At 41.0% G+C, this 19,340-nt stretch overlaps 1 protein-coding gene across 1 annotated transcript in view; it reads left to right on the forward strand.

Moving 5' to 3' along the window:
• The first annotated feature begins 12,952 nt into the window (after positions 1-12,952).
• LOC113153544 (ephrin type-A receptor 7) overlaps positions 12,953-19,340 on the forward strand; it is a 128,207-nt gene continuing 121,819 nt past the window's right edge. The window contains exon 1 of the mRNA XM_026347223.1: positions 12,953-13,122. Coding sequence (XP_026203008.1) covers positions 13,044-13,122 — 79 coding nt within the window. The 5' untranslated portion in view covers positions 12,953-13,043. The remainder of the gene's footprint in view (positions 13,123-19,340) is intronic.

Raw genomic sequence — 19,340 nt, forward strand, 5'->3', positions numbered from 1 at the left:
TCTTTACTCATGGGGCAAACTCTTGGTTTACACACACACACACACACACACACACACAGAATTTTACTCGGCTGCAACTTGATGAAGTTACTAATCTTCTGGTCAAAGCAATAAGAGCATTAGTTTTCTGGGTCCAATTAAATTGCCACCGCCCTCCTCCACAGTGCTCTATCATTCCCCAAGGCCTCAGGTGCCCATATTTGGCTTTTCATCTCATCGTTTGGGGATGAGAAGGAGGGAAAGGTTTACCTGATCTGCATACTAACTCCCTTCTTCCCTCACATTTCCCAATTTATGCTTTTAGAGGTGACTTTTACACAACTTCTGAAGTAGCTGTTTAAAGCGCACTGCCTTTCTGGTGAATGTAGGTAGCACACACAAAACAATTTGAAAAACAGATGTAATCTCAAAGCGTCTGCATCCACCAAAATCCATGCGCACACGGCACACAAATAGGATATTGGAACCACATGAAAAGAAACATTTTCAGGTACAAACACATGCCGCACAAGCAAATATAAACACAAACATTGTGCCAAAATGCAGCATAAAGACTCCTAAAGAAGAAAAACTGCTGATTTTTTGTGCCTACACAAACCAAATTGGGTTTTGTACAACACAGTTTTACATATTTAATGCCAACAGAGGGTACAGAAAGTTCATCCAAAGTTTGGGGAACAATTTTTCATTCACACGCCTGGAGAAATCCCAGAGAGAGAGCCCCCAGTCGGAATGCATGAATATTCTGCTTTGAATTTGCATATGCTTAGCTCTTCATCCTTTGGCCTGCGCACCTTACATCACAGCTTACTAATCTCTCAGACAGCTCGCTATCCTCTCACTAGAACAAATGTCATCGTCAGGCTGTTTGCTCCTCTCTTCTGTTTGTACCCTGCTCTGTAGGCTGGAGGTGTAATCAATTATGCAAATAGAGCTGTTGTCCCAGCAAAATTGAGCACTGTCAGCGCAAATTCTAGATGTTGGAGAGGAGAGTTGAAGGATGTTGACACACCGTCTTATTTTGCACGTGTAAACAAAGCGTCAAGTCGCCATGTGTGTTTGGAAATTGCTGGGCAATGTCAATACAGTGAGGAGTGAGAGACAGTCCAAGCTGTGTACATGTCATCATGAAGTGACAAAGATGACGTGCCTCGTCAAATCTGTTCTGCAAGAACCTTTCAAAGTTTGTAAGAGTAGAAAGTCCTAATGACCTGTAGTGATCTTCTGCTCACTGTTCAGTAGATGTCCTGAACTGACCTTAGTGATTACATAAGTGCTGATATTGTACATTGGGCCCAAATGCAAGTGTTTTCATGCTATACCCCACCGTGTAGGTACCCTGACAGTGTAAACAAACAATGGCTTCCCATTTCTCAGTGTGTTCCCCCAAACACTGCCTGATACCACAGTGTATGTCCACTGATCAAATACTTTCCAGGGAATACTGGAAATACAAGGTTTTCTGGCTGGAGATCTCGTCGCCTGGATCCACCGTTTGCCCTTTGGGATGCGTTTGGAGACTGGATTGGTCACAAGCTACTATGATGTCGGTCCCGGCCTCGGCGGACGTCGGAAGCTGTTTCTTGGAGCTCTCGACTCAACGCTCGATAGTCCAAGAATGGAACTAGTCTGCCTGCCATAACTAACTGGACTCCATATTAACTTAAAAGACTTTAACTGTTATACTGGACTGCTGCCTACACAGCATGTAATCACCCATATGAGGATGGGTTCCCTGTTGAGTCTGGTTCCTCTCAAGGTTTCTTCCTGTTGCCTTCTCAGGGAGTTTTTCCTTGCCACTGTCGCCCTCGGCTTGCTCATCAGGGACAATCACATTATTATGACTCATACACATACACTGTTCATGCACTGTTCTTTGGTTGTGTAAAGCTGCTTTGTGACAATGTCAATTGTAAAAAGCGCTCTACAAATAAAATTGAATTGAATTGAATTGAATACTGTGGCACACAGTAACAGACAGAGCAGATATGAGGTCTACAGTATAGGTATCTGCCCAATGCTTCACCTCTGCACTTCCACAGGAACACTAACCAAACACTTGGCATATTTCACTACACTATGTGTATTGATTATGCGTTTCAGGTTTGTCCTTTCCTCAGAATAAAGTCTCTTAATTGTTGGCAGATTGTTAAAGTTATTTTTGTATTATCTTACCTTTATAGTTTCTACGCTTGCACAGAGAATACTACTATCCCAACTCTTCCTGTTGAAATCATACACAGGCCACGCTCAGAGGCTTTTTTCTGCATCGAGCTATCAAGTGTAATCTATCTCAGGTGATTATTTTTTCTGAGAGTGGCTAGAGAAAGTGAAAGAAGATCTGCCATCCCTTAAGCTTCAAGATGACTGCTTCACTTCGAGCTGCCACCCAATCTATGGCAGTGTATTGATATGAGATTGGTTTGTACTGTAAGTGGACCTCTTGGACCGATGTTTGCCAGCCTCCAACCATTATATTCATATTTTCTAAGAACCAATCTTACGGCAATTTGAAGCCGTCATCATCCAGCACCAAAGAATAAACAGGGTTGATGAAAACTGTTTGACCCTGGGCACTGACCTTTATAATGGCTCGAATTTATGCAGGAATCTGCCTGTGTGGTTGTCTCCTTCTCTTCTCCTGCCCATGCATTTTTTTGTTTTGTTTTTATTGTTGGACTCACAGTAACCTAATGTCTGCCAACTATCTAACCACTGCTTGAGCTTAAAGAAGGTCCACCTTCCAACCATCGGCCTAAATACGCATCTATGAACCTCTCAGTCACATCTTTTTCCATATTTCTTTTATCAGTTTGTTTATAAAAGCACTTTATTTTGTTTTAATATGTACTGTACATGTTTTTGGTAATTACTCACTGTAAACATGTAAAGGGTTAACATGTACATACAAAGAGAACTTTACATATATTAACCATTATTGTTATTAGCTTAGCAGTGTCATTCACACAGTTGCACAATGTGCAAATATAACATACAAGTCACATTAAGACTAAAAGGCAGGAAATACAAAACCGTTTTAATTTGGTTCATCTTTAATCTGAAGTATTTTTCTCCTAATTTCCCCCTAATTATCTTTTTCATCCTTTTCTCTGACATCAAGCTGCTCCTTGTGATATGAACGTGAGTACGTCTTGCATTATGAACATTAGTTTGTACTGATGTTTATTATTATGAGGAGCAGTAGGAGGGTGAAGTGGCAGTTTCGTGCGTCTCTATGACTACAGTGAGCACAAAGTTGTATGTCTTAATTGCAGCAGCGAAATTATTATTAAACTACCTTTGATTTGCAGAGCTCTAATCTAATTTACACACCCTGTGCCCTGTATTAGGTTGAGGCTGAATTACAGCATGCACCACATGCCACTGCACGGATTGAAACCTGCAACGCGAAACAAAAGGAATAAGACAAAACGGCTGCATCTTCCACTTTGCGATGACAAACTGCGTGTCATTCACCCCAAGTTTGGTTTTGCAGATGCAATATTATTCTATTTAGACATTAGGTAATGTTAAAACACGTATTCAGTAATAAATGTTTATGTGTGCTGTGAAACTGCAAATGCTGTTTATCAGTTAAGCAACTATAAATCATGCAATGTTAATAAATGCCAACATGAAAAATACTTATCTTTACATCCATCGCTGCTGCCTTTTATTGTATCCTAAGTAGGGTGTACGATAATGTAATTACTGTGATTGTGTAGTTCAGCCTTGGAGGAAAATATGACTTGATTCATGTACTGAAGATTTCAAACTCACATGAAATGACCTATTTTGTGTCTACGTTTGCAGCCTGCAAGTGCAGCCACACGCAAACACACACGTTCACATACTAAGAAAAAAAAGGGACACCACTGCAATATCATTTGTCTCTCATGATGAATTCCCATCTGTGTCTCCCAAGACATCCAGCCCATGCTGACAAACCAACACATTTTTCACTCTCGGTTCTCTGCGTCTTTTTCGCTCCCTTTCTTCTCCTGGTTTCCCTCATACTCGACTGAATTGCTTTTTTATGCCCTCCTCTCTCTCACCTTTCCTCTATTAAGAGAAAAATATGTACGTAGCCCTAAAATGTCTCAAACGGCTGCTGGGATCAATCTGGTTATAAAGAACAAAATTTGATGCCTTGGGTCTGACTGTTGCTGCACATACTGTGCTGTGCTTTATTTTCTCTGCTGGAGCCAACAAAGTTGGTTTTGCATGTTTAGATATGTTGATAGTTCACACTTTTGGCAGATTTCCTAAGACAGCCTGCTACTGTTTTTAATTTTATTTATTTTTTGGAGGAAAGATGAAACAGACTGCAGTTATTTTTTTCTCTAGAGTTTATCAGTGAAGATCTTTTAGGCTTTTCTATTTTTAATGAAGAGAATTTTAAGTTCTAGTTTCTAATCCTCAAGAACTCTGAAGCTATAAAGCAAATTATTGCTCAAGAAATTTTCTGTTTGTAAAAAGCAAATATAATTTTGTATTCATTGCTGGAGAAATGTGATGGAGATGAAGGCAAAAATGAGGAAGGGCATATAGAAGGAGAAGTGGAGGAACAGGACGGACAACGATGGTTAAAGAAACAAAACTGAGGTGAAGAAAAAGCTAAAGAAGTCACAGTTGTTTCATTTTTCTGGCTGTCTGAAGTTGGCTAGAAAAATTGGAAACAGTGGCGTTCCCTAATCTCCAATCACCTGCACAGAGTGTATTCAGCCTCTGATAAACCACCCTGCAACCCTGAACTACCACACACACACACACACACACACACATACTGCCAGATAGATTTAAATATAAAAGGATGATCCTGCCACAGAGGAACAGACACACAGCTCCATATGAACTAAGGCGGTTTGTGTAAACTGTATAATTGAACTTTATCTGAAGTCACGATAGGTTCATGCTATCTCTGTTGATATTTAAAACTACTGGCACTGTAGCAGTGGAGGCCGGAAAAAGAATCCTTTAGAAAAACGATATCGGATTCAGTTCCCGCCGTGTGAGTCGCATCGGAATCGGCCTGCTGTGGTTGAGAAATGAGGCTGCCGGGCAGATGTCATATCCAGGAATGTGTCGGAAAGCAGTACATCACACTGTATAGTCCTGATTACTTAGCCATGGCCCTTATCTGCAAACTGCCACATGGCTACTTGACAGTTGGCTTGGCCCTGCCTTTATCGCGTCCCCGTCATTAGCTCAACATCCCATTCTTTCTCATGCTCTTTATAAGTCTTGTGTACATTTGCATCTTTTTTTTCTTGGCGTTCATCTGATCATTTATTCGTCTCTCATTTCACCCTCTGGTAACAAAATGAAAAGATGAGTTTCACAGAGGAAAGATAAAAAGTTAGTCGCTAACAACACAGTGTCTGTTTCTCATGTTTATCTTTTCTGCCAAAAGCAATGTAATATTTTTCAGGATAACGTTATTCTTAGTGTTTTTTTCAAATGTTCTTGTCCTCTTAATTTCAGAAAATTGGATGCAAGAAAGGCATACGTGAGATGTTGTTTGTGACCAGCATTGAAATTTGAGTCCCGCTGGGCTTCCTTGTAATTCCAATTGCTTAAGTGCTTAGTCAAAAATGTCAGGTCAGAAGCAAAGAAGCTCCCACTTCAAAAGCAGCATCACCTCAATTACAAGAGATTCTTTATTTTTGGCCATGGTATCCGTGAGTAGTGTTATCAAGCTAATTGAGGTGTCTAATTTCAAAGTGAGATATGTGCCAGTTGAACAAAATGCTACCAGTCAGCGAGAAAGATTTAATTTCATCCATCCAAAATAAAGTTCTGAGAAGAGATTGCGTTTAAGCCATATAATTATCAGTTATATTTTGATATGACCCACATTCAATACACCATAAATATTTATGGTGTGTGAAATATTAAACCACTTAGTGCAAAAGAGCCTCTACATTGCAAACAACTTGCCAACGATCTTAGAGAGAAGTTTCAGCTGACACTGCAGTAATGGGGAGTAAAGGAATACCTTTATTCAAGTACAAGTTACAGTTTGTGACCCGCTGGAGGAAGCTACCTAAAAGAATCACAAGTAAATAAAATAGTCTACAGAGAACTACACTTACATAAAATTACAATATTAGAACTATTAGGATTAAGACTCTTTTTAAATTGATAGAGTTGCTTACTTAAGTAAGTAATATGAGCCGTTCTTCCATCACTGAGACGATGCCGTGTCCCAGTCATACCCTAAATATTTTGAATGACCTTGATGACACAACAAACTCTTGTACCTGGAACTAATTGCAACATAAGGACTCATTAGCCAATGACAGTCATCCTCCCCTGGGCAGCTTTAGCCATTTTCCCAGGATGCACTGCACACACGACCTCCTTTTCAAATGAGGCTGACGTAAAGACAAAAGTTACTCTATGACATTCTGCACAACTTTTGATGTCACGAATACAAGTTGAATTCACAAACTATAACCTTTTCTCCTTCAATTATCTCACGCTTGTGTCCCACGTGTAGCAATCGTTTAAAATCTCATTTATAGTCAAGCCACTCATAAAGATTATTATGTAATTTGCATTAATAAAAGAAAAGTATTATTGTAATAAATCTACTAACAAATCACAAATAGGCTATTATAGAAATACTAATGAAGGCAATAAAAACAATCCGTCCAGAGATATTGTTAGAGCGTATCTGTAATCTAATTTCATTATGAAATCTTGGCGTGATTAACGCCCGGCAGCTAATCATCTCGTAAAGGGAATGACGATTCTCTACACACCCATCTGAATAAAGCAAAGGGTGACGCCCGCTCCCCTGTGCCCATTTAAAACACTCGGTATCTATTATTGTCACCACTGGTGTGTGTGTTCGTGTGGGGATCTGTGTGCGTGTCGGTGTTAATGTGACACATCCTTGCATGTCTGTGCAAGTGTGTGCTGTATATGTGTGCAGGCATATATCTCTTTCAAAGATACATTAACACCTTTTCACTTGGCAGCGTTTACAGGGTCCCGTCTTGGGAATAACACAGCTATGGTACAATACATCTGGGACTTGTAGCTTACTGTTATCAAACATCTGCTCTCTCCACCTCTTCCTTCCCATGCTCCATTTCCTTCTCCTCTTCTCCTTCTTCACCTCCCACCATAACCACCTTGTCACTACTCCCATGTATGTAATCCTTTCTCAAATCCCAAAGGGTGTCAAAGATTACTGTGACAATATTCAAGGGGACGAGAAGGAGGAGGAACAGCAGGGGTTAAACATCAAACTGCAGATAACCCTAATTGAATCATCGTTTAGGGGGAAATACAGGACCATACCCATGACACATGTCTTCTAAAATGTATAGCGCCTGCACTAGACCTATTCATGCAAAGAAATCTCACTTTGGTTGTTAAAAGGTGCAGTTGCACTTTAGTTAATAGAGAGGTCCACCAAATAACAGCTAAAAGATGTGAGTCTCATTCTCAGTCTCGTCTCGCCCGTGCCGCCTCTCACTTTGCTTCTTTTTCTTTCTGTCTCTCTGTCTCTTCTGTCTCTCTCTTTCTGCACCTAACATCAGGACAAATTCCTAGTGCTGTAAAATGCCCTTTATCGCACCTGGCAATAAAATGTTTCTGATTCTGATTCTGATTCTTTTCAGGTCATCGGTTAAATGATGTTTAAACTTTGTTCAGAATTGATAAATTAAATAAATCGTCTTTCGTGATAGAAATACTAGGTCACAAAAGCCAGACGAAATCCAATGTGTATCCAACCCTGGTTAAGAGGAAGGCCACTGGTGTAGATCTGGCCAAATGCAACTGTGTGAGACAGTGGTGTTGTAAAAAAAGGCTAAATCTGAAAATGCATGATCCACACTAAATCTGTGTTTTCCACATACGAAAATAGGGCTTTAGAAAAATGATGAGATACATATCAGATGAGAAGCCAGTGTTGTGTTTCATTGTGGACAGTGAAACAACCGAGCGACACATTTGTCTCATTTTAAATATCAGCAACCCTGAACTGATAATCTAGTTACTATTAATATCCTCTGATGTTTAATTATGAGCAGATATAAAAGTTGATAGAGGGGAATTTATTTAAGATTTATTTTTATGGCATTTTAGCCTTCAGCAGACAGGAAACATGGAAAGAAAAAGGGGGATGACATGCAACAGAGGTAGGTAGAATTGATCTGGGGATGTTGTAGTTCACGTGGAGCACGTCTTAACCACTAGAATAGAGACTGAACCAGCTCAGGTGTCCCACTCCTTTCTAGATGATGGATATGGTGCACAGTTGAGCTGTGTTTGCTTTGTTGGATGGAGATTATCATACACTCCATTTATTAGTCTAATTGAGACACGTGAGGAGAACAAACATTAATAATTGGAAACCACACTACACAAACTAAGTGAAAACAATTACTACAGTCATGTACAACATCAGATATACACTTTGATATACAATACTCCTGAGAAATTAAATTTTACTCCAGGGCATTTTGCAATTTATTCCATTTCAGTAGCCCATAGTACCTAAACGTATTCCTGCCAAGGTCAGGGTATCTGGTGATAAGTAGCTGTTGGATTGTGTGCTGCATGATTTAAATGATTTGAGTGAGAGACGGTGGGATGCAGTTTTGGACCTGTAACAGCAGAGCTTTCTAAATGAACACGAAGAGATGATTCGCTCTTATTGTCAGCAAAGAGTTCAGTGTGACTTTGTGACATGAGGTGACGAGTGAAAAACGTGTCATAATAATGTATCATCATCAAATGTAATGCAGTGTGATGTACCAGGTTCAGCTGTGGAAGTAATAATGGGGGCAGCATGACAGCACAGAATATCCCCATGTTTAGATATAAACCAGAACTGAGGCATTTTCACATTGAGCCAGGTTGGTGTGGACCAAGTCTTCAGTGGAGACACAAGCTCTTGTGATTTCTGTAAACACTGTTGAACAAAGAAAAAAAAACACGCTCAAGCTTTTAGCCCTTCAGTGTGTTAATGTTGAGAAAAAATCCATAAAACTGTCATGCTCTGTTGCTCCAGTAAATTTTGCTTTTGTATGTTCTTCTTTTTTCATGGATGTATATTCCAAGCAAGCAGATGCTGTGCTCAGAGTGGCTATGAGTCTCTTGTTCAAGTTTACCTGCCACTCGTAGTCCAGTCCGTGCATCTTAGCCCAGATAGAAGCAACAAATTAGATCGTTTTCGCTAGATTACGTCTCTGTAAACAGTCTCATGCTTTGTTTGGGATGCCTGACTGACATTTTAGCTAATGGAAATTCAAGTTGAATTGCTTTGTCTGGGGAATGAAGTGTAAGGGGGAATTATGCAAGGCTCTCTGCATAACAGCAAACAGAACACAGAATTTCAGAATGATTTCACAACATAAACCTTATTCTATGTTTCTTTAATATTTAATTTCATTTATCTAGTTTTGTTGAATATCATCAAAATAGACTCCAACGGTTTTTGCTTCACCTGGACAAAATAATTTAAACACTGCAGAATGCTCCATTTTATTGGTTTCTTCACCAAACCCCGTCCTGTTCATGTCCAGCTCTGTTGCTGTGAGTCTTTTGTACTTCAGTATTGCATTAACCAATTCTGCGAGGTTGACAGCAAACAACAGATTGTTACGTTTCAAACGAGACCAAGCACATGAATTTCATCAACAGTTCAGTAACAGGAACCGTTTTGTTTTGGGATATCCCATTTTTGGCCTGAGGGTGTGTGTACACTTACATCCCTGCATTCATGTACAGTATGCTCTCTCACACCTCTTGTCCCATTATCTCTTTGCCCCCCCCCATTGTTCTGCTTGGATGACTGGGGAAACGAGCAGGGAACAGAAAGGTCAAGTGATTTGCGTCCTCCTCCTCATCTCCTCTCTCAAGTCGGACCTCAGTGGGAGTGGCAAGTAAAGAGCAAGGCATTTGTGCATGGTAATGAACCTGCAGCACAGAGCTGTGTGACATGTGTGCATGTGTGTGAGCCGTCTACTGCTTAAACGCCACTCTGCTTATACTGAATCAGACTGCGATTAACATCTTTCTTATTTATTGTTTTCTTCATTAACGACGGGGTGTAATGTTGTGAGTTGAGTCATGGTGAGTGGGCATGTGTCAACAGTAAAAGTGAATATCTATGGCATGACAGCAGTGGGAGAAGCATTAAATACAATGGGGCAGTAGTTTCTTTAAGGCTGGTAATTATTGGAATTATTGATTAGTGACTGTAAAATAATTACTGAAACACTGTGCACGCTGTGCCATAGGCATCCACTGTTGCCCAAAAATACTTAAAAACACAGGTGACTCGCGTCACAGTACAAGACGCGTCTTTGCAAACACTGTAGTTCATTTTTTTATTTCTACAAATACAGTCCAGCTGTTTGAGTAGCACTAAAATAAAAAAAAAGACCTTTCCCACAGGAGCCGGTGGATTTCAGGTCGTAGACAATGTAGAGACAAAGTGATTCAAGCTGCAGTGATATATTCTATAAAAAGAAAGACAGAGGAAAACACTAATGTTGTTATAGAATTCAAACTGACTGTGGTAAAACCGTTCCAAAAGCAGAACCACATTTCCAAATGAGGCTTTGACATGAGCCCCACGTAGCAGGATGTATGGTCTGACACTGAGGGCATAACAGAGACTGTTATGTGCATGTACCAGTGGACTGTGAGGGGACAGAAAGAGTGAGTGAGTGCGGCTGCTGGCCTCTGTCCTTGGTGAGTAATGACCACAGAGGAGGACAGATGATCATGTTCATCAGCTCCCAGAACTGAAGCTACCAGCCCCCCTGCTGGGGAGGATCAGTCAGGCTGATGGCCCATAATCTGTGTGTGAGCCTGTAGAGAGCAGGAATAAAGAGGGGGCTGGGTGACAACTGCGATAATGAGTCTCCCCGTTGATTATGGATCATACAGGAGGGAGTGTGTGCAGCGTATGTACAATACATGTGTGTGCACGCCATGTGCTTAGAGAGGGAGTCCGAGTGCGTGTGATATTAAAAGCGCTTATTACATTTATTACAGTGCTGTTTTATGTCCAGCAGTTGTATGGTTCGCTTAAGGGGAAAATTAGGTGTGCTGACTAGCCTTTTCATTAACACGCCATTAAAGTTTGAAAAGTAGCTAAATAGCCAAGGCTGGCGGTACATATCGAAGAGCTGCCAAGTGGGGGCCCAATATCATTAAGGCAATTCTATGCCCAGTTTATGTTTTTGAGGAAGTTTCGGCTTTAGGCTTTGAACACAGCTCTTTGATTAAAATCTGAAAATAAATGAATCCCGAACTGTGCATTCAGGGTTTGTCCAGAAAGTGCACATTTCAGCGGATGGCGAGTGAAAAGGATCATTTCATAGAATAAATAGACTGATGAATGAGCTTGAACATTTTTGAGGACAGACTTCCACATTATTGGGCTATTGTGTCCTGCACAGCCACTGAATTGCTCTTTATTGGGATGAATAAGAACCTTTTTAAAAAGAACTGAGCTCAACTAAAGGTACTTAACAGGATTTTAATGTTCTTGATGAGTGTGGTTGACAACATCCGCAGTCTGTTTGAAGTTTTGAATGAACCGTGTGTTGATTTCTTTTTAATAAAAGGCTGTGTACTAGGGTGCATGAATGACTTCCCTGCAGCCTTCTCTTTTCAGCACTCAGAAAAGACTTTATTGATTGCAGATTCAACCTGTGTTGACATCGCTAGTTTTCCTTTTGCAAAAATGGTATCTCACATGTCAGTCAGCAATAAACTATATTGCTTTCCAAGCTAAATTGTAAGAATAATCAATTCAGGGCAAAGCTTGAGTACACTTTGTATGCGTGTAGCTATGACAATGAGCTACAGATAGGGGACTTGAAAGTGTATATTCTGTGTTTTACACTATTTCAAACCCTTGAAACAGCATTTTCCATATTTTAGTGCATCTTGCTTCCCTACTGTTTGAGTAAGCACAAACAAATCCAGTTGAAAAGCTTGATAATATTTGCTTGGAGGAACAAAACACCGTGAACACGTCTTCTCACTTTAAGTAGCATCAAATCAATAGTCCCCTGAGACAGACAGTGATTTCCATTATAGAAATAATCTCAAGTTTGTGGACTGGAAGCGCTGTAAAATGTTAAACTATCAATTCTAATCAAATATGCTGATTAAATGTTGATTTGTTAGTGTAGTAGTTTGTTAGATGTGGAGTGTGAATGTGTTCATGTCACAGAACATGAACAGGACACTGACATTGTCAGATTCTCCCTTTTGGTTTGGTTTTGAGTTTGATTTGTTTTGATGCTACTGCACATATAACAGGAAAAAATAGACCCTTATAATCTTTTTTTTTTTCTATTTCTGTCACAGTCCACTGATGTTATTGTGATGTTTAATATTCCTGTTTAACGAACGTTAAAACACTCACTGGTTTGTTCAATCCATGTGAAGGGTTCACAGTGTTTGAGGACACTTTGTGTGTGTATATATGTTTCTTATTCCTTGTCTTTGTATTTTAAATATTGGTGATTGCACAGGCAGACTGTACCACCTGCAGCCTCCTTCAGGACCCCACTGCAATCACCACTTTGGAACCAGGATGCAGTGATCATTAAAACACGTGTTGAACTCTTTGGATAGAGGAACAGAATCCTAACAGAACTCTCTAACAGGCAGTAATTACGCAAACCTTTACGTCCTAACTTGCAGTTCCCCTTTCCCCAACTATACGGGGACAGTCTGTAGAGAAGCGCACTGCTGCGAGGCTGATTCTGTTGACTATAGTGCGAGCACCTGCGGAGGTTTCAGGTTGCAGCTCCTTGATAGGTCGACCCTCCCGTACCCTCCACACTACATCCCACTTCATTGAGCTCGCCCGGCGTCAATCTCCTCGACAAAACCCTCCCCCGAGATATCAAATAGACCGCCTGACTGCCTGGTTCCTGCACTATTTGCCCAGACGGCATCCGCTCGATTCAAACCCCGAGTGCGTCTCTGCTGCGGTGCGTTGCGCGCAGGCTGGAGAGAGATGACAAGAGCCCCGCGGAACTGGCCAGACAAACATGGATCTCCGTAAAACGCTGATTTCGGTGCTTTGGATATTATTTGTGAATCTAGTGGAAGACTCTCACTCCGAGGAAGGTAGGTGAAAACGTGCGTTTAATGGATCCAAACTGGTCTCCGCGGCAGACAGTGATTATCGACGGACAGATGTCCGCGGCGGAGTTTGGAATTTGCACTTGTCCTGTGATTAGAAGCAGGTGTGTGTACTATACTAATGAGTGGAAATGACTGATATCAGACTTAGAAAGAAGTCCAGTATTTAAAAACATTAACAGTTGACTGATCACTGAGAGGCGCGTTTCAGATCTGACAGATTTACGCGTTTGTGTTCAGGGAACTCAAAGCGGTTTGTTCCTTTTCTCTTCATAACCAAACAACTCGAACACCCTAACAAACACGATACGTCCAGATTGGTAGATATTTGGTTACTTAATTGCTATTAAGTTAAAAAAAAATCTGGCACTTGAGCAAAATAAAAACCTGTAAAACAGATAATTTGCAGCAGTCGCTCCAGTGCTGCAGGTTTACTGATACGGTTTAAATAAACAGAAACACCACGGACTGTGGCACATTTCTAACAGTTCCAGTAAACTGTAGCTCTACTGTGCTTCAAAAATCCTTTTCTGTTTTATTAAAGAAAAAGTTCAGGCGGCTTCTGTCTGTATAAGAAAAAAAGACATCTCCGGACTGCTGTCACATAGAATTTGAATTATGTGATGGGATTTTTTTCCTCCGCATCTTTGTGCAACTGGTTTCTTTGTCTTTTCACACACTTCAGTCACTGATGCTGTGGCACGGACGACAGGACGCGTTGTAGGTCCCTGTCTTTGTGCTCCTTCCACTACATAGATTTCTGTTCTAAGTATTTATTCATCAGATTTTCATCATCATCAGTTTCTCTCTTTGTCTTTCATTCAACATTAAACCAGGCATTCAAACTGGAATGCAAGGGGACAGTGGACGATTCACTGAGTGTTGCATCAAGATTTAATGCTGTTGAGGGGTTGGGTCTTGGATTGCTGGCTTGTTTAATTGCCCCTGTGAATTTGCACTGAAGTGTGTGAGTGTGTGTGAGTGTGTGTGAGAGAGAGGGAGCCGAGAAGGTGCTGCTGTGGTCCCACACTTCACCAGCAGCCTGGCTGATTGCCACAGATAAATACTTTCTGCACTCACAAGTTATCCAAGACGTTGTAAACCTTATCAGTTCAATGTAATACACAGCGCTGAGTGAGTGTGTGTGTGTGTTTGACCGGTTGGCTCAGGTGAAGCTAGGAAAGTGATCCTAATCAGTTCTGAGACTGTGAAGTGGAAAAGAACATAATGACTTCAGACCCTCAGGCTCTTTCTTTCTTTATTGCCCAGACACAGCTAAGTGGATTTTTGAATACACACATATGCACATGCACATACGTTTGGCACACTTTGTGCGTTACAGCCATACATCATTAATGTACTGGCACATGCTCATGGTCAAATGTACACACTCACCGGTTGCCCTTGCGTGCGGACTTTCTCGTGACAGATACGCACTTGCATGGCGTGATGCGTTCTGGTACCTAAGGCCCTTTTGTGCATTCAGTTGCGGATATAACTGCACATATCAACACTCGCATGCACACAGTGCTCCCCAACATGTCCAGATTCACACACACACTTCCTCTTGAGCATTGGATGCAACACGCGCAGATTCATTTGCCAGATTGATTTGGTTCCCTGGAATGCTGGGTAGCCGGATTTGGATGCTAGCTTTTGTTTAATTGATGTTGTGACAGCGATTAATTGCTGTGAAAGCAATGTGCTCCTGAAGGCTGGTATTGGCAGCGCTTGTTCTCACTGTTTGTAAGGATTTGTGAGATAGGAAACACACTGGAGAGAATTCCCCCTTCTTTTTTTTTTTTTTTTAACTCTCTGCTATTATAGCTGTTTAATGATGTGGTTTACTTACTTGCCCAAGTGTGTTCTGTTGGTGAGAAACTCTGATGCCATGACGGGCTTTATTTTTCAGTTGAACAGTGTGTGTGTGTGTGTGTGCGTGCGTGCGTGCGTGCGTGCGTGCGTGCGTGCGTGCGTGCGTGCGTGCGTGCGTGCGTGTGTGTGTGTGCGCGCGCGCGCGCGTGTGTGTGTATTCTATATACCTGTATACTTTACGTCTTTGTCCATGCTCTTACTTCAGCATCATTTTCCTGTGTAGATGTAATGCGAGGGTTCATTCCTACATTGTTAGTTCTTCCTTCCTCCTTCTTCCTGTTTTTCACCTTTGTCTCTCCCCCCCCCCCACCACATCCTGAGCTGACTTCTATGACCAGCGGGCTTCGTACAGGCAGAGCCTGGCGTCCAACCTCCCACACCTTCACCTCACACACAGTCAATATAGCCACTCCCCCTCCCTTCAGGCCTCTTTTCTCATTCCCCGCACCTCAACGCTAACACACCTTGGCATCTCATCGGGATCTCATTTACTTCCCCTCCCTCTCCCCCTCCCTCTACATCCATCCTTTCTGCAGCAAACCAAGAGAGGGTATAAGCCAGGTACAGAACATTAGAGTGAGAGAGAGCGAGAGGAGCGCAGTGATTAAGAATGAGGGAGATTCAGAAACTACAGCATAACATGTGGGATCGTTCTGTTTGTGCAGCCACAGCTTTGTGGACGCCTCGTCGTGTCATAATGGCCGGGGAGACTATGTTGCACTATGTTCTTGGCAGGCATGCAGCCTATTGTTTACCTCAGCCTTGTTAGAGAGAGAGCTGGTGCTCTCATGTCATGTGTGATTTTAGATTTGCAGCTGGCATTTTACAACATGATGGTTTGTGATGCTGAGGAATAGTTTCTAGAAAACATCTAGATGTTTTAAGGTAAACGTGTCAGAGAACCTATAATAAGACAGTTTGTTGCCAAGTTCTTTTAGGTTTCCTGGACTATTTCCTATCTTAAAAGTTTATAAGTACACTAAAAGATCCACAGACTATTTGGAAAAGGGTTCCCTTTTCCCCTTCCTTTGATTGTAATTCATCAGTTACTCCAGAGAAATGAATCTTAATCTGCAGCGTGCGATTAAAGACTTGTTTTTTACCAGTGTCATAATCAAAAGGAGCAGTATTGGAGGTTATACTGTATATCTACAGTATATAAACTATAGTCCCCGCAAGCACGGTGTTAAGAGAGTTTCTGAAAGTCACCACGCTGGAAGGATTTCAGTGACATTAAATGCAGTTTGTGTGTTAACAGAAGTAAAATCCATAGAAAAAGCTCTATTTTAAACAATACTCTGCATACTGTAAGTATGTGTGAACGATATACCTTTACATACAGAATTCACTTTCATTATACGTCTCAAACTTTCTCTAACTGATTAATAACCAAACAAACAAAAACCTTTTCCCCTTTTTTCTCTTCTGAATATGGAAAACTATTATATTTTGTCATTGAAAGAAATAAATGCTCTTGACTCTGTGCTCTAAAGGGAAATGTAGCATGCCTCTGAAACATTGATTGTGACCATTCCTTTTTAAATGTGTCTCTTGTAAGTTTGCCAACTTTGTGCAAGTGTAGTACTAAATTGCTGAAGAGCTCCTTTAAGGCACTGGGGCAAATTGTAACGTAGAGCGAGTTTGCTTATTTAATTTAACTGTAACTCCAGTGAAATGCCATTTATTTGTAAAACCTGCTGTATTTAGATGCAAAGCCATGCTTATTCTATTTACTGTTGACATGAACACAAGTTAATTAAAGTGACTTAATTTCTAAATTCATAAGTGTCATATGATTGCTGAATCTTATAATTAGTACTTAGTAGTGATCTCATTAATTGGGTTTACCAGCAATTGCCAGCCTGGCAGAATAGTAGCACTCCATCCTCCCAGGCATCAATTGGGACTAATTGTCTGTGATTGATGCAAGCTTATTTCTGCTCTGCTGCCACCGCAAATCCCAAGTGCACTGGTCCATCTTTTGACTGGCAAGAACAGCCTTGGACCTGTGCACGTTGGATCAGAGGACTGTGACCTCTGCGAGTACGAAAGGTCGTCGAGATTTGTGGAGATGGCAGGCATAGCGCTGCCACATTTTCTTGTTAAGGCCTCAGGGACTTTTGACAGGGTTGAGATGAGGGAAGGAAGAGGACTGGAGGAAGGGTAGAGGCACAGGTGTGGTGAAATAAATGGATGTTAGGGGGGGAGAAAGGGGAGACGCATCCAAAAAAACGGTGCGGTACAATCAGAAAAGAGGTAGCGGTGTGCCAGGTTCAGGGTTTATTAAAGAAGTGTGCTGATCGAGGAACTGTAGAGAAGAGTGACAGTAAATTGGAGCAGAGTAAAAGCAGGTAGGAGGGAGCAAGTGATGAGGGAATTGTAAGCTGCCACCACTGGTTTGTTCCACAGCTTATGTATGTTTCATGTAATGAAACAGAACTAAGGTTCCTATAATAAGTCAATGCAGCAGCTCAGCCACATCCTTATTTACCTTCCACTGCACTGAAACACATTGACTGAGACTGATAGACTGTTGAATTGTGTGTGCAAGAGAGAGTTTGTGTGTCTATTGGATCCCAATGGGGTCACCTGGTTTCTTTTGTTCTGGGAAAGGACACCACTACAGCACTGGGGGTATTCTGCTTGATCTGCAAGAATAAGCCACTGAAAAAAGGGAGTACGTGTACTCGTACAGTACAGTGTATGGGAGGGGGAAAAGAGCAGTCTGCATTTGAATGTGTGTGCATATGTGGGTGGAAAGATGGGGGTCTAGCAGGTGGGGGCTCTGTGCAGCTGCAGGTGATAGATGAAGGAACTGCGGATGGACTGCATGTAAGGGTTCTCATTTTGCTGATGAATCTGTGCCGAGACGCTTCCTTCAGCCACTCTGTGTATATGAATTTGACAGCTGCTTGTCCACATTTGCTTGTTTGGAGCTTTTTTTTTTTTTCTACCATCATTGTCAAGCCAAATTAGAGGCATTCATACACTTGCACAGAATTTGTGCAAGAGACATTTACAGACACAAAGCTATTGCAAAAATGGGAAAAATAAATATGAGCTCACATTGATGATATATATTAAATTAGCATTGCCAGAAGGAGAAAATACAGCAAAACATTGTTTTTTTTTTTTTTCATGGAATAACACTTAATAAATACTAATTTACATTGCAACACCAAATAATGTATTGGCTGGTTTGTGCTTAAATGACAATATGAAGTTTTACTTTTCTGTTTATATCCTCCTAAATTAAATATCTTTGGGTTTTGGCAGTTTATGGACATTGCCTTGGGCAATCAGAAGATGGATTTTCACTGTTATTACTTTGCTTATACACAGAAATAGATGGCACATATGGCCAATAATGTAAGATAAAAGCCACCATCGAAGTGTAAACCATAGCTTCTTTAGCTAATGCATGTGTGCTTTCATGCTTTTTATGTAACCATCTCAAGGGATTATTCTTTAAAGGTTCTTCAAAGGTCATATGCAAAAATCTCTAATAAATACAACTGGAAAAAAATTAAATTACACCCACAACAGCAGCATCGGAGACTCATTTTCGGCTGATTTTGAAAGCGATGCCTCAAACACATTTTTCATCTTTGCTGCTTTTGTTGGGATACTAATGGATTAAAGGAGTTTTTGGCAGGATTTTCTGTCCTGAGGTGTCCAAAGTTGATAAATGTCACTGGTGTGTTTTTGCGTGGAACTATTGCTGTGCACTTGGCAGAATTTTCAGCTCAGGGTGTTTTGCATTGAGAGTAAACACTAACTGCATTAATGCACGACTTGATGTGGGTGGGCATGTTGGGAATTGAACTGACAATTCGGCAGAGCTCACTCAGTCTAACACCCTCACACACTCTCGGTATTTCATTTAATTTCCATGTTTTTCCAATGCTGAAAACAAAATCACCCACTCATTTAGACTTTGGTTTGAAAAACTGATTCATGAGGATACATTTATTGAGGCAAGCAGGACTTCAGCTCAAAAGACTTTGTTCATTTCATGCGTGGTCACATGTACAGAACCTCCTCACTGATAAATGCATCAAAACACTCATTGGAATTTTTTCCTCTTCAATTCTCCTCAATTTGGGAATGATCTTACACGTATGCACGAGTTTGCTTGCATGCTCCAAATCAACTAGCATATGAATTTCTTTACAACAAGGCAGCAACGTTGGCAAAGGAAGTGTGTGTGTAGAGGCAGTGTTTGACCAGAGGTTAAATGTCTTGATCTTCTTAATTTAGGCCTGGTTTAGGCAGTTCAATCATAATGTCATGGAGGTGGAAGAGGTCTTGGAAGGTAGAGAGAGAGA

The sequence above is a fragment of the Anabas testudineus genome, chromosome 11 (genome assembly GCF_900324465.2).
Source record: "Anabas testudineus chromosome 11, fAnaTes1.2, whole genome shotgun sequence".
In the NCBI taxonomy this organism is placed as follows: Eukaryota; Metazoa; Chordata; class Actinopteri; order Anabantiformes; family Anabantidae; genus Anabas; species Anabas testudineus.